This window comes from Anomaloglossus baeobatrachus, chromosome 1 (genome assembly GCF_048569485.1).
Source record: "Anomaloglossus baeobatrachus isolate aAnoBae1 chromosome 1, aAnoBae1.hap1, whole genome shotgun sequence".
In the NCBI taxonomy this organism is placed as follows: Eukaryota; Metazoa; Chordata; class Amphibia; order Anura; family Aromobatidae; genus Anomaloglossus; species Anomaloglossus baeobatrachus.
The window spans coordinates 17779811-17796807 of NC_134353.1; the positions used below are offsets into that span (position 1 = coordinate 17779811).

A 16997-nucleotide genomic window follows, 5' to 3' on the forward strand; every position below is an offset into this window, starting at 1 on the left:
TAATACCATAACACCATCACAGGAGGGCAGCACCTCCCCACTGCAGATTATTAATGTAATACCATAACACCATCACAGGAGCGCAGCACCTCCCCACTGCAGATTATTAATGTAACACCACAACTCCACCATAGGAGGGCAGCACCTCCCCACTGCAGATTATTAATGTAATCCCATAACACCATCACAGGAGGGCAGCACCTCCCCACTGCAGATTATTAATGTAACACCACAACTCCACCACAGGAGGGCAGCACCTCCCCACTGCAGATTATTAATGTAATCCCATAACACCATCACAGGAGGGCAGCACCTCCCCACTGCAGATTATTAATGTAATCCCATAACACCATCACAGGAGGGCAGCACCTCCCCACTGCAGATTATTAATGTAATCCCATAACACCATCACAGGAGGGCAGCACCTCCCCACTGCAGATTATTAATGTAACACCACAACTCCACCACAGGAGGGCAGCACCTCCCCACTGCAGATTATTAATGTAATCCCATAACACCATCACAGGAGGGCAGCACCTCCCCACTGCAGATTATTAATGTAATCCCATAACACCATCACAGGAGGGCAGCACCTCCCCACTGCAGATTATTAATGTAATCCCATAACACCATCACAGGAGGGCAGCACCTCCCCACTGCAGATTATTAATGTAACACCACAACTCCACCACAGGAGGGCAGCACCTCCCCACTGCAGATTATTAATGTAATCCCATAACACCATCACAGGAGGGCAGCACCTCCCCACTGCAGATTATTAATGTAATCCCATAACACCATCACAGGAGGGCAGCACCTCCCCACTGCAGATTATTAATGTAATCCCATAACACCATCACAGGAGGGCAGCACCTCCCCACTGCAGATTATTAATGTAACACCACAACTCCACCACAGGAGGGCAGCACCTCCCCACTGCAGATTATTAATGTAACACCACAACTCCACCACAGGAGGGCAGCACCTCCCCACTGCAGATTATTAATGTAATCCCATAACACCATCACAGGAGGGCAGCACCTCCCCACTGCAGATTATTAATGTAACACCACAACTCCACCACAGGAGGGCAGCACCTCCCCACTGCAGATTATTAATGTAATCCCATAACACCATCACAGGAGGGCAGCACCTCCCCACTGCAGATTAATGTAACACCACGACTCCACCACAGGAGGGCAGCACCTGCTGACACTTATACTCTCCAGCAGCACAGAGTATTTCAGGGGAGGAAGGTGCTGCTCTTCAGAGGTTCCCTTCCCTCTGCATCAGGTCAGCCTCTGATCTCTGCTGCTCATTATTTTACTTTCCTCTCTTGTAGAAAGTGACCAATCACGTCCTGGGCAGGAAGACCCCATGGAACTGACGCGACCCCCTCCCATCACCCGGAAGTGCCTTCTTCCCCGCTCATGTGACAGTGCAGACGCCTCCTCGTGCTTTTGTAGATTGGAGTATTTATATTTTTCTAGCAGACGCTGATTTTATTTTCTTGTGGTTTTATAATTGAAATAAATGTAATATATTTGAGTTTTGTGTTTCTTGTCTCCCTCCAGCAGAGGGCAGTGTAACGCGGAGGCGTCTGTCAGGAGCGTTCACCATCCCCCGAGACCGCGGCGGGGTGTGGAGAACATAGTACAAAGCTTTGGCTTCTACGCCCTCCCCTCAGTAATGAGTACAGATCTGAGTGCTGGACCCCCGCATAGTGCAGACCCCCGAGTGGTCTTGTATGAGGCTCCAGCCACTGACAACAATCAGAGATCTTGAAAAACGTCTTTATTTACAGTGGGCTGGTGGTAAAGATGGCGGCCGTTCCTCAGGCGGTCATGCACCCGCTCAGCTCCTTCTCTAGCGCCTGCACGGCCGCGTGGCTGAGGAACAGCAGCGCCCCCTGCGGGATGAAGGTGTCCAGGATCAGCTCCATCTTGTCGGCGCGGAGGACAGCGTGGCTGCTGTGAGTGGCGAGGCGCAGCGTCTCCAGCAGATACTTCACCATCATCCGCAGCGTCATCTCCGCCAGCGTCAGGTTCTCCTGGGGGTCACAGATCAGAGAGAAGCCGAAGAGGTGAACCCCGAAAAAGAGGACAACCATCTCCTGCGGAAAGGGCGCGCCCGCGGGTAACCCCAGCACCCCGACATCCTCCTCCTGGAGAACCACCATCTCCTCCGATTCAGCGACCGGACGAGCGGAGACCTGACGTCTCAGGAGACACCGCGAGGCCACCAGCCTGAGGAAAGACAGCCACAATGCATCATGGGAAATCCAAACATCATAGGGGGGGGGGGTCTGTCCCCTCAGGGTGGGGGCATTACCGGGCCACGGCCGCCATCTGCTCCTTCCTCCTCACATTCTCCTGCTCCAGAAAGTCTTCATCCATCCGCCGCTGCTCATCTAGAACTTCACAGCTGAAGAGTCGCTGGTACAAGACCCTGCAGGGCGGACCCCCGGGAGCAGAGCCCACCGAGTGCATGAGGAAACCGTACACCATGGCGCAGTCTGGAATATAGAAGGGAACAGTCAGAGGGGGGAAGAAACCAACAAATAACAACATCCACTGCTATCATCAGTGACGGATGGGGACCACCAGGACGCCGCACCCCAACAAGGAGAACAAGACCCCCACTATCATCAGAGACCGATGGGAACCATGACGACACCGCAGCCCAACAAAGAACATCCCCCGCTATCATCAGAGACCGATGGAGCCCACCAGGAAGCTGCACCCCAACAAGCAGAACAAGACCCCCCCCCCTTTAACCACGAGACGAGGGTGTTGGGGCCGCGGCTCTGCAGACAGAGGCTTATGAGGCGGTCACTCTCCGGTCAGGAGACCCCGTCTGTTCTGTGCACGGAAATCTGACCGACTCCACCAGTGACCGAGGAGGAGAGAACAGAGGCCCGGACACCGGGAGCAGCAGAGGAGAATCCCCGGCACCGCAGAGGCCCGGACACCGGGAGCAGCGGAGGAGAATCCCCGGCACCGCACAGGCCCGGACACCGGGAGCAGCGGAGGAGAATCCCCGGCACCGCAGAGGCCCGGACACCGGGAGCAGCGGAGGAGAATCCCCGGCACCGCAGAGGCCCGGACACCGGGAGCAGCAGAGGAGAATCCCCGGACACCGCACAGGCCCGGACACCGGGAGCAGCGGAGGAGAATCCCCGGGCACCGCAGAGGCCCGGACACCGGGAGCAGCGGAGGAGAATCCCCGGCACCGCAGAGGCCCGGACACCGGGAGCAGCGGAGGAGAATCCCCGGCACCGCACAGGCCCGGACACCGGGAGCAGCGGAGGAGAATCCCCGACACCGCAGAGGCCCGGACACCGGGAGCAGCGGAGGAGAATCCCCGGCACCGCAGAGGCCCGGACACCGGGAGCAGCAGAGGAGAATCCCCGGCACCGCAGAGGCCCGGACACCGGGAGCAGCGGAGGAGAATCCCCGGGCACCGCAGAGGCCCGGACACCGGGAGCAGCGGAGGAGAATCCCCGGCACCGCAGAGGCCCGGACACCGGGAGCAGCGGAGGAGAATCCCCGGACACCGGGAGCAGCGGAGGAGAATCCCCGGCACCGCAGAGGCCCGGACACCGGGAGCAGCGGAGGAGAATCCCCGGCACCGCAGAGGCCCGGACACCGGGAGCAGCAGAGGAGAATCCCCGGACACCGCACAGGCCCGGACACCGGGAGCAGCGGAGGAGAATCCCCGGCACCGCACAGGCCCGGACACCGGGAGCAGCGGAGGAGAATCCCCGGACACCGCACAGGCCCGGACACCGGGAGCAGCAGAGGAGAATCCCCGGCACCGCACAGGCCCGGACACCGGGAGCAGCAGAGGAGAATCCCCGGACACCGCACAGGCCCGGACACCGGGAGCAGCAGAGGAGAATTCCCGGCACCGCAGAGGCCCGGACACCGGGAGCAGCAGAGGAGAATCCCCGGCACCGCAGAGGCCCGGACACCGGGAGCAGCGGAGGAGAATCCCCGGCACCGCAGAGGCCCGGACACCGGGAGCAGCAGAGGAGAATCCCCGGCACCGCACAGGCCCGGACACCGGGAGCAGCAGAGGAGAATCCCCGGCACCGCAGAGGCCCGGACACCGGGAGCAGCGGAGGAGAATCCCCGACACCGCAGAGGCCCGGACACCGGGAGCAGCGGAGGAGAATCCCCGGCACCGCACAGGCCCGGACACCGGGAGCAGCGGAGGAGAATCCCCGGACACCGCAGAGGCCCGGACACCGGGAGCAGCGGAGGAGAATCCCCGGCACCGCAGAGGCCCGGACACCGGGAGCAGCGGAGGAGAATCCCCGACACCGCAGAGGCCCGGACACCGGGAGCAGCAGAGGAGAATCCCCGGGCACCGCAGAGGCCCGGACACCGGGAGCAGCGGAGGAGAATCCCCGACACCGCAGAGGCCCGGACACCGGGAGCAGCGGAGGAGAATCCCCGGCACCGCACAGGCCCGGACACCGGGAGCAGCGGAGGAGGAGAATCCCCGGACACCGGGAGCAGCGGAGGAGAATCCCCGGCACCGCACAGGCCCGGGCACGGCGCTCACTATACACAGCCGCACACGCGCCATACCGACCCGGCACAGCCCGCAGCCATAACAACACAGGACTGGTCACATGACCGCTCCTACAAAGCGGCTGCTCCTGTGACGTCATCGGAAAAGGCGGAACATTTCTAGTTATAGGGCGGGGTTTATCGCCGAAACCTGCACTTACGGTAGATGCTAAACTGTATGGGCTCCTTCAAGGGCCGACGTAATTTGTCACGTGTACGGGGCGTGTTCAATATGCAGCGCGATGTTATCAAGAGACAGAAGACATTATGGCTACGTTCATACATTGCGTCTTATATCTTTAAGTCCACGTGGTCATAGGGTTGTTTATAATACAAGCGGAAGTCTGAGGAGAGGGCGGAGGAGGAAACATCACTATTTATCAGCGCCCCCCAGTGGTGACATGTAGGCAGTGCAGATAATTACACCACATTACACTATATATATCAGCGCCCCCCAGTGGTGACATATAGACAGTGCAGGGTAATTACACCACATTACACTATATATATATATATATATCAGCGCCCCCCAGTGGTGACCTGTAGACAGTGCAGGGTAATTACACCACATTACACTATATATATATATATATATATATCAGCGCCCCCCAGTGGTGACATGTAGGCAGTGCAGGGTAATTACACCACATTACACTATATATATATATCAGCGCCCCCCAGTGGTGACATGTAGACAGTGCAGGGTAATTACACCACATTACACTATATATATATATATATATATCAGCGCCCCCCAGTGGTGACATGTAGACAGTGCAGGGTAATTACACCACATTACACTATATATATATATCAGCGCCCCCCAGTGGTGACATATAGACAGTGCAGGGTAATTACACCTCATTACACTATATATATATATCAGCGCCCCCCAGTGGTGACATGTAGGCAGTGCAGGGTAATTACACCACATTACACTATATATATATATATATATATCAGCGCCCCCCAGTGGTGACATGTAGACAGTGCAGGGTAATTACACCACATTACACTATATATATATATATATATATATATATATCAGCGCCCCCCAGTGGTGACATGTAGACAGTGCAGGGTAATTACACCACATTACACTATATATATATATCAGCGCCCCCCAGTGGTGACATGTAGACAGTGCAGGGTAATTACACCACATTACACTATATATATATATATATATATCAGCGCCCCCCAGTGGTGACATGTAGACAGTGCAGGGTAATTACACCACATTACACTATATATATATATCAGCGCCCCCCAGTGGTGACATGTAGACAGTGCAGGGTAATTACACCACATTACACTATATATATATATATATATATATATCAGCGCCCCCCAGTGGTGACATGTAGATAGTGCAGGGTAATTACACCACATTACACTATATATATATATATATATATATATCAGCGCCCCCCAGTGGTGACATGTAGACAGTGCAGGGTAATTACACCACATTACACTATATATATATATATATATATATATATATATATCAGCGCCCCCCAGTGGTGACATGTAGATAGTGCAGGGTAATTACACCACATTACACTATATATATATCAGCGCCCTCCAGTGGTGACATGTAGGCAGTGCAGGGTAATTACACCACATTACACTATATATATCAGCGCCCCCCAGTGGTGACATGTAGGCAGTGCAGGGTAATTACACCACATTACACTATATATATATATATCAGCGCCCCCCAGTGGTGACATGTAGGCAGTGCAGGGTAATTACACCACATTACACTATATATATATATCAGCGCCCCCCAGTGGTGACATGTAGACAGTGCAGGGTAATTACACCACATTACACTATATATATATATATCAGCGCCCCCCAGTGGTGACATGTAGGCAGTGCAGGGTAATTACACCACATTACACTATATATATATATATATATATCAGCGCCCCCCAGTGGTGACATATAGACAGTGCAGGGTAATTACACCACATTACACTAATATATATATATCAGCGCCCTCCAGTGGTGACATATAGACAGTGCAGGGTAATTACACCACATTACACTATATATATATATATATATCAGCGCCCCCCAGTGGTGACCTGTAGACAGTGCAGGGTAATTACACCACATTACACTATATATATCAGCGCCCCCCAGTGGTGACATGTAGACAGTGCAGGGTAATTACACCACATTACACTATATATATATATATATATATATATATATATATATATATATATCAGCGCCCCCCCAGTGGTGACATATAGACAGTGCAGGGTAATTACACCTCATTACACTATATATATATATCAGCGCCCCCCAGTGGTGACATGTAGACAGTGCAGGGTAATTACACCACATTACACTATATATATATATATATATATCAGCGCCCCCCAGTGGTGACATGTAGACAGTGCAGGGTAATTACACCACATTACACTATATATATATATATATATCAGCGCCCCCCAGTGGTGACATGTAGACAGTGCAGGGTAATTACACCACATTACACTATATATATATATATCAGCGCCCCCCAGTGGTGACATGTAGACAGTGCAGGGTAATTACACCACATTACACTATATATATATATCAGCGCCCCCCAGTGGTGACATGTAGACAGTGCAGGGTAATTACACCACATTACACTATATATATATATATCAGCGCCCCCCAGTGGTGACATGTAGGCAGTGCAGGGTAATTACACCACATTACACTATATATATATATATATATCAGCGCCCCCCAGTGGTGACATATAGACAGTGCAGGGTAATTACACCACATTACACTAATATATATATCAGCGCCCTCCAGTGGTGACATGTAGACAGTGCAGGGTAATTACACCACATTACACTATATATATATATATATATATATATATCAGCGCCCCCCAGTGGTGACATGTAGACAGTGCAGGGTAATTACACCACATTACACTATATATATATATCAGCGCCCCCCAGTGGTGACATGTAGACAGTGCAGGATAATTACACCACATTACACTATATATATATATATATCAGCGCCCCCCAGTGGTGACATGTAGACAGTGCAGGGTAATTACACCACATTACACTATATATATATATATCAGCGCCCCCCAGTGGTGACATGTAGACAGTGCAGGGTAATTACACCACATTACACTATATATATATATATCAGCGCCCCCCAGTGGTGACATGTAGACAGTGCAGGGTAATTACACCACATTACACTATATATATATATCAGCGCCCCCCAGTGGTGACATGTAGACAGTGCAGGGTAATTACACCACATTACACTATATATATATATATATATCAGCGCCCCCCAGTGGTGACATATAGACAGTGCAGGGTAATTACACCACATTACACTAATATATATATCAGCGCCCTCCAGTGGTGACATGTAGACAGTGCAGGGTAATTACACCACATTACACTATATATATATATCAGCGCCCCCCAGTGGTGACATGTAGACAGTGCAGGGTAATTACACCACATTACACTATATATATATATATCAGCGCCCCCCAGTGGTGACATGTAGACAGTGCAGGGTAATTACACCACATTACACTATATATATATATATATATCAGCGCCCCCCAGTGGTGACATATAGACAGTGCAGGGTAATTACACCACATTACACTATATATATATATATATATATATATATATATATATATATCAGCGCCCCCCCAGTGGTGACATATAGACAGTGCAGGGTAATTACACCTCATTACACTATATATATATATCAGCGCCCCCCAGTGGTGACATGTAGACAGTGCAGGGTAATTACACCACATTACACTATATATATATATATCAGCGCCCCCCAGTGGTGACATGTAGACAGTGCAGGGTAATTACACCACATTACACTATATATATATATCAGCGCCCCCCAGTGGTGACATGTAGACAGTGCAGGGTAATTACACCACATTACACTATATATATATATCAGCGCCCCCCAGTGGTGACATGTAGACAGTGCAGGGTAATTACACCACATTACACTATATATATATATCAGCGCCCCCCAGTGGTGACATGTAGGCAGTGCAGGGTAATTACACCACATTACACTATATATATATATATATATATCAGCGCCCCCCAGTGGTGACATATAGACAGTGCAGGGTAATTACACCACATTACACTATTTATCAGCGCCCCCAGTGGTGACCTGTAGACAGTGCAGGCTAATTACACCACATTACACTATATATATATATATCAGCGCCCCCCAGTGGTGACCTGTAGACAGTGCAGGGTAATTACACCACATTACACTATATATATATATATATATATATATATATATATATATATATATATATCAGCGCCCCCCAGTGGTGACATATAGACAGTGCAGGGTAATTACACCTCATTACACTAATATATATATCAGCGCCCTCCAGTGGTGACATGTAGACAGTGCAGGGTAATTACACCACATTACACTATATATATATATATATATATATATCAGCGCCCCCCAGTGGTGACATGTAGACAGTGCAGGGTAATTACACCACATTACACTATATATATATATATATCAGCGCCCCCCAGTGGTGACATATAGACAGTGCAGGGTAATTACACCACATTACACTATATATATATATATGTATATATATATATATATATATATATATATATATATATATATATCAGCGCCCCCCAGTGGTGACATATAGACAGTGCAGGGTAATTACACCTCATTACACTAATATATATATCAGCGCCCTCCAGTGGTGACATGTAGACAGTGCAGGGTAATTACACCACATTACACTATATATTGGACCAGTTAGTGGTCATCCTGTACTGGGGGTAATAATATGGAGTCAGAGATCTGCTGCCGGGGACGTGAAGGTGTGAAAGTCTCAGCGTCTTCTGTACATGAAAGTCCAAGATTTCAGCTCAACTTCTGTTCCTCTTATACTTACTCTCAGGAACACATGAAGGATTCAGCTCCTCAGGGCGGTACACACCTTCATATTTCCAAAGATCAAAGAGGGGGCAGTATTATAGCAGTTATATTCTTGTACATAGGGGCAGTATTATAGTAGTTATATTCTTGTATATAGGGGGCAGTATTATAGCAGTTATATTCTTGTACATAGGGGGCAGTATTATAGTAGTTATATTCTTGTACATAGGGGGCAGTATTATAGTAGTTATATTCTTGTACATAGGGGGCAGTATTATAGTAGTTATATTCTTGTACATAGGGGGCAGTATTATAGCAGTTATATTCTTGTACATAGGGGGCAGTATAGCAGTTATATTCTTGTATATAGGGGGCAGTATTATAGCAGTTATATTCTTGTATATAGGGGGCAGTATTATAGTAGTTATATTCTTGTACATAGGGGCAGTATTATAGTAGTTATATTCTTGTATATAGGGGGCAGTATTATAGCAGTTATATTCTTGTACATAGGGGGCAGTATTATAGTAGTTATATTCTTGTACATAGTGGCAGTATTATAGTAGTTATATTCTTGTACATAGTGGCAGTATTATAGTAGTTATATTCTTGTACATAGGGGCAGTATTATAGTAGTTATATTCTTGTACATAGTGGCAGTATTATAGTAGTTATATTCTTGTACATAGTGGCAGTATTATAGTAGTTATATTCTTGTACATAGGGGGCAGTATTATAGTAGTTATATTCTTGTACATAGTGGCAGTATTATAGTAGTTATATTCTTGTACATAGTGGCAGTATTATAGTAGTTATATTCTTGTACATAGGGGCAGTATTATAGTAGTTATATTCTTGTATATAGGGGGCAGTATTATAGTAGTTATATTCTTGTACATAGGGGGCAGTATTATAGTAGTTATATTCTTGTACATAGTGGCAGTATTATAGTAGTTATATTCTTGTACATAGGGGCAGTATTATAGTAGTTATATTCTTGTATATAGGGGGCAGTATTATAGCAGTTATATTCTTGTACATAGGGGGCAGTATTATAGTAGTTATATTCTTGTACATAGGGGCAGTATTATAGCAGTTATATTCTTGTACATAGGGGGCAGTATTATAGTAGTTATATTCTTGTACATAGGGGGCAGTATTATAGCAGTTATATTCTTGTACATAGGGGGCAGTATTATAGCAGTTATATTCTTGTATATAGGGGGCAGTATTATAGCAGTTATATTCTTGTATATAGGGGGCAGTATTATAGTAGTTATATTCTTGTACATAGGGGCAGTATTATAGTAGTTATATTCTTGTATATAGGGGGCAGTATTATAGCAGTTATATTCTTGTACATAGGGGGCAGTATTATAGTAGTTATATTCTTGTACATAGTGGCAGTATTATAGTAGTTATATTCTTGTACATAGGGGCAGTATTATAGTAGTTATATTCTTGTATATAGGGGGCAGTATTATAGCAGTTATATTCTTGTACATAGGGGGCAGTATTATAGTAGTTATATTCTTGTACATAGGGGGCAGTATTATAGTAGTTATATTCTTGTACATAGGGGGCAGTATTATAGTAGTTATATTCTTGTACATAGGGGGCAGTATTATAGCAGTTATATTCTTGTACATAGGGGGCAGTATTATAGTAGTTATATTCTTGTATATAGGGGGCAGTATTAAAGCAGTTATATTCTTGTACATAGGGGGCAATTTTTATTATAAAACAAACAAATACAATTATAAAAACACAAAATTGCCCGAAGAAAACACAAATCACTGCATTCTGCAGTCACATATACAAAAGCACTAAATAATCACATTCCATACATAAATAAATGATGAAGTCCACCGTTAGCAGAGAAAGAGGGAGAGAAAACAAAAAAAAAAACACCATATCTCCTAACTGAACCTCACATTCCTCCATAATGTTGCGTTCCTCTGACTCCTTCCAATTTCTATGGCTTTTATCCACCTGAGCTCCGACATAACCTGATCGGCCGCAGCGGTGTGATCACACGGCTCATTGTGCAGCGATAGCCGGGTCCTCATGTGCCAGTGGTAGTACTTGATGACACTAATTATGATATACATGGTCTCTCTGTCGATATTACTGACATTTGAGGGGACACCGTACACTATGTCAGGATACTTTAGGGTCCGCAGTCTGGGGATTTGGAGACGATCGGACACTTCTTCCCGGATCTTCCTTCCTCCCCAGCAATCACATATAAAGTGATCCATAGTCTCCTCCTGCCGACAACCAAGGGGACAGGTCCGATCAGAGACGCTCAGAAACTTCAGATTCCCCCTGACAAAGAGCCGACTATGGAGCGAAAGCCAAGTAATATCGAACAGTTTGGAAGGAAGTCGTCTCCCGTTTAGGAACCTGAGACTGTCCTGAAGGGTGGTCGTGACACAGTCCCTCAGGGCCAGTGGAGAATGGAAGAAAGTCCCACATATCCGAGCATACAGGTCTCTTCTCGTGGTGCTCTCAATGTAAGACCTCTCCAGTCCCCACTTCCTGACACACTTCAGACCATAGTCCAGATACTGGGGGAGGTGGTCACCCGTCCATCTCCTCCTCTTGAGACTGCCGCCTCGCACCCAAGACTCTGCAAAAGGCAATATCCAGTACCGGATACTATTCACCCACAGGGAGCTACTGTTTGAGTCCATGTTCCCAAAATTCACCTTCAGAAACAAGGAGTCAAAGAAAACCCTTGGATTCAACATATCCAACCCCCCCTCTCTCCGCTGTAAGTACGTTACTCCCCTCTTTATTAGGTTCAGCCTATTCCCCCACAAGAGCTGGAAGAACAGGCTGAAGAGCCTCGCTGAGAAAGGCTCTGGCAAAGGGAAAATGACAGAGACATACAAAAACACGGGGACCAGGTAAGTCTTCAACATAGTGACCCTTTCTCTGTAGGTCAGCCTCCAGTTCTTCCATCGCTGAACCTTCACATTTCCGGTTTCCAATTTCTCCTCCCAATTTAGCCTGGCATTATCATCCCTCCCGAATTTAACCCCTAGGATCTTAATATGGGTGGAGGCATTGGCAAACTGCGGCAGATCAAAGCCGGGATCAGTGTCTAATGTCCACAGAGCTTGACTCTTCTCAAGGTTGACCAGAGACCCGGAGGCCTCTGAGTAGCTTCTGATGGACGCAGATAACATCTGCACCTCATGAGGATTGGAGATCACCAACGTCACATCATCCGCATAGGCAACAACATTCAGAGGCAAGCAGTGGGGGACCGACACCCCCTGAAAATCGCACTCCTGCAGTGACCTCAGAAACGGGTCCAGGGCAAAAACATACAGGAGTGGACTCAATGGGCAGCCCTGTCTCACCCCTGCCTCAACTCCAAAAGTGTCCCCCTGCCAACCATTAATCAGAGGAAAGCTCACTGCCTCTCTGTACAGTGTCTTCAGCCAATCCACAAATTTTCCCGGAATACCGTACTTTGACAAAGTCGCCCACAGATAGTCATGATCAACCCTGTCAAAGGCTTTAGCCTGGTCCAGACTCACAACATATCTCCCACACCGCTGAGCTTTACATCTCTCGAACATCTCCCGTATCGAGATGACTGCTCCAGAGATGTTCCGCCCTTTTACTGTGCCAAACTGAGAGCCTGCCAACAGTGCCGGAGACAAACAGACTAATCTAGAAAAGAGGATCTTTGCCAGAATCTTCCTGTCCACATTCAGGAGGGCAATCGGCCTCCAGTTCCTGATGTCGCTCGGCTCTTTACCTTTAGACAGCAGAATTAACGAGGAGACTCTCATGGATGGAGGCATCAGGTGAGTTTCTAGGCAATTGCTATACACATCCACAAGGATTGGAGCCAGGAGGTCTCTAAATTTCTTATAAAACTCTGCTGTAATACCATCTGGACCCGGTGCCTTCTTCAGACATAATTTATCAATAGCCTCCTTAACTTCCTCCACCGTTAATTTTGCTGTCAAAGGAGAAAAGTCCAGATCATAAGTATCAGGCACTGGAGTTGCCTCCAAGAATTGAGCCATCTTATCTCTATCCAAAACCTTCCTCTGAAACAAGTCAGCATAGTAAGATCTCACCACCCCCAGGATACCCTCCCGTGAATCCTGCAATACACCCTGGGAATCAGTGAGACCTGTGACCATTTTCTTGGCCACCCTCTCCCTGCAATTCTCAAACGGATCAGGGGCCCCTAAGGACCCATAATCTCGCTCAAGAACCAGGGAGGTGTACCTACTGTACTGATACTGCCTTATCTCAGATTTCATCCGGTTAATCCTTACTCTGTCATCCCCACCCGCCGAATACAATGACTCCAATTCTTTACGCAGTCTTAGGTACTGGCTGTACTTATTCCTCCCTTTATTAACTGACAGTCTCTGCAAGAGGGATCTGATATCCTCCTTGACGTCCTCCCACCAGTCGGTCACGTTGTCATAGAAGTCAGCCCTGTCTAGATGAAGCTCCATAAGGGAGTGGATACGACTCTGGACATAAACATCATCCAGGAGACTGGAATTAAGCCTCCACAACCCTCTACCAATGTCCGGGCGGGTAGAGACCCCTAGGCACAAGCACAAAGCGAGGTGATCAGAGTAAGGGACGACCTTCTCACTCAGGGCGCCGGCAGCCTCAGTAGGACTCACAAACACAAAATCTATCCTACTGCTTCTGTTGGAACAAGAATATGTGAACTTAGGCTGCCGACCTCCCTGTGTGAAAGCGTCAGTCAGCCCTGCCTGTGTTATGATGTCCTGTAGGACCTTACCATCCCTGGTCACTGTCCTGCCTGAGGAACTGTCACCTGATGACAGTATCGCATTAAAGTCCCCCGCCATCACCACTGGAAGAGAAGTGAAGAGGTAAGGCTTGACGTCATTATAAAGCTGGATCCTGTCAGTCACCGTCTGTGGCCCATAGATGTTAATAAGCCGGAGTCGCCTACCATGGATAGTGACTTCCAGAACCAGACACCTCCCCATGACCACCTCCGTCATCCTATGTACAGTCACGTCATTGGTGCTAAACAGGACAGCGACCCCGGCGTAAGGCTCCACAGCCAGTGACCAGAATGATGGACCGGACCGCCATTCCCTCTCAGCCTCCCTCATAAGCCCCAGGGATGTCAGTCGCGTCTCCTGCAGGAAGATGACATCAGTGCCCAGGTATCGGAGATGTTCATATACCGTATGTCTCGTCCTCCTCACCTTAATACTATTCACATTACTCGAGGTTATTGTTAATGAGAACCCGGCCATCACAACACAGTATAAAAGGAGCAGAGTAACAGCCATCATCATGAATCAAAGATGTTCTGTCCACCACTGGTGTCCATGTCAGTCTCTACCTGATGGTCTACAGAAATGGGCTTCCTTTTCAGCGGGGGATGGTCCTCTACGTCCCTGTCACATTCAGCATCAATTTTCCTCAACTCGTTGTCATAGTCCTCATCATTAGACTCTGATAACACCCCATACCTGCCGGACACAACCATCACTTCAGCAGAACCCTGGACCTTCTTGCTAGCACCCTGACCAGAGTCATATTCTGCCTCAGGTTTACGAGAGGACGCATTTTTTTTCTTCCTCTTATTGTGCTTAACACTCCAGTCCTCAGATACAAAGAGTGATTCAGAAGAGGGGCCTACGTGAGGCTGCTGGACCTGAGGGACAACCTCCATGTTCCCCTTTGTACCCTGCTGCTCTGGTGTCACATAGGCGGACTCCTGGTGGGCATCTGAGTTGGTCGGTATCTCTCCTGACATTACATCCTCCTCCTGAGCCTCTGCCACCAGCTCAACTACCTCCTGAGCCTCAGCCCCTGCCATTACATCCTCATCCGGTAACTCTCTGCAGATGTTGTGCCAGGCGTCTGGACAGTCCCTGTGAGGATGGCCCATCTTACCACAGAGGTTGCACCGGACGTCCCGACAATCTGCAGCGACATGGCCAATTTCCCCACACAGGCTGCACTTCACCACAGCACAGGCATTAGCCAGATGACCCTTTCCACCACATTTGAAGCATTTTCGGGGCTGCCCGGGGTAGTAACATCTCCCCTTCTCCCTCCCAATGAAGAAGGAGTTGGGTAGGTGGGCAGTGATGTTGTTATATTGCCTCAGCTTCACCAGGACCTTCCACCTCATTGTCCAGATACCATCCTCATCCCTGACCTTGGTGAGATCAGAGACGAGGTCACAATGTCTCCGGAGCCACACCTCGATGTCCTGTGGGGGAACGGCCTCATTCCAGAAGGTGACATTCACAGTAACTGTATCTGGCCTGGAAATGGGGACCAACAAAAACTTATTCCAGCCCTCGGTGTCCCTGAACTTGGGATAATGGGCCCAGAATCTGTCCAGATTACCAACGAGCTTGAAACTGACCTCATAGCCCTGCCTGTCCTGCAGATTAGAGACCGCCAGGATCTCATGCACCACAAACCCCATCTGGCGGCACAGCAGCTCCCTCACCACATATCTGCGCTGCGGCAGATCCTCCTTGGGACCCATGTACTTAAAACGCACAACATTTATACGTTTAAACGTCTGGCCAGTATACCTGGCACTAGAGGTGAAGGATGGGGCGCCGCGGCTCCAGGCGTTCCTGGGGGGCACCCGCTGGGTCACACTGGGCTGACTGACAGGGAGAGGATCTGCAGTAGGGGGGGCTGTCACACCTTGTGGACTAGATGGTAAAGGGGGATAGTCACATACGTCATGTACATTAACATGAGCAGCATCATTGTCAGACAGTACAACGTCCATCACAGATTGTGAATCCCCTCCAGCCCCCGACCCCACAGGCACAGCGTCACTATGCCCAGGCTGTGCACCGGCCTCATCAGCACAATCAGTCTCACACATACTGTCCTGCTCCTGTGAGGAGCATGCTGAGACTTGTGGTGCCTCTGCTGGAGTCTGAGGCGTATGCTCCTGTTCAGACTCTACAGGCTGTCCCTGCTGCTGCAGTGGTGCTCCCTCCTGGAAGCAGAAGCGTGCCGCCTGTACCACCGGCCGTGCCTGCTGCTGGGGGGTCTCGTCCTGAACAGTCTCTGACTTTATGTGGGGGGTCCTGGTCTCCACAGCACAGTCTTGTGTATAGGAGGCAAACCGCTCCCGATTCACGTAGGTCTCCTTCAGGGGCCCCATCGCCTCCAGACAACAGTCCATGTCCTGTACCACCCCGGCCAGCTCCACACCCAGCGCATTCAGCCTCATGTCGTACGTGGCATTGTTATCAGGGTGACTGGTCTTCAGGGGCCCCATCACCTCCAGACAACAGTCCATGTCCTGTACCACGCCTGCCAGCTCCACACCCAGCGCATTCAGCCTCATGTCATACGTGGCATTGTTATCAGGGTGACTGGTCTTCAGGGGCCCCATCACCTCCAGACAACAGTCCATGTCTTGTACCACCCCGGCCAGCTCCA

General features: G+C 48.9%; 2 protein-coding genes across 3 annotated transcripts in view; one reads left to right on the plus strand and one right to left on the minus strand.

Moving 5' to 3' along the window:
• ALMS1 (ALMS1 centrosome and basal body associated protein) overlaps positions 1–1548 on the plus strand; it is a 47692-nt gene extending 46144 nt beyond the window's left edge. The window contains exon 14 of the mRNA XM_075345982.1: positions 1343–1548. Within this exon, the coding sequence (XP_075202097.1) occupies positions 1343–1387 (45 nt within the window). The 3' untranslated portion in view covers positions 1388–1548. The remainder of the gene's footprint in view (positions 1–1342) is intronic.
• Positions 1549–1777: 229 nt separating this feature from the next.
• AP5S1 (adaptor related protein complex 5 subunit sigma 1) lies at positions 1778–4877 on the minus strand. 2 transcript variants are annotated; one of them, XM_075345988.1, is made up of 3 exons: positions 4739–4877; positions 2332–2515; positions 1778–2246 (listed from the first exon to the last, which is right to left on the minus strand). In XM_075345988.1, the coding sequence occupies exons 1-3, from the start codon at positions 4860–4862 to the stop codon at positions 1835–1837; spliced, it is 720 nt and encodes a 239-aa protein (XP_075202103.1). In that variant the 5' UTR covers positions 4863–4877; the 3' UTR covers positions 1778–1834. The 2 variants fall into 2 exon arrangements, with proteins under 2 accessions (XP_075202103.1, XP_075202112.1); XM_075345997.1 differs by lacking the exon at positions 4739–4877 and adding an exon at positions 4600–4678.
• Between the last annotated feature and the right edge of the window lie 12120 nt (positions 4878–16997).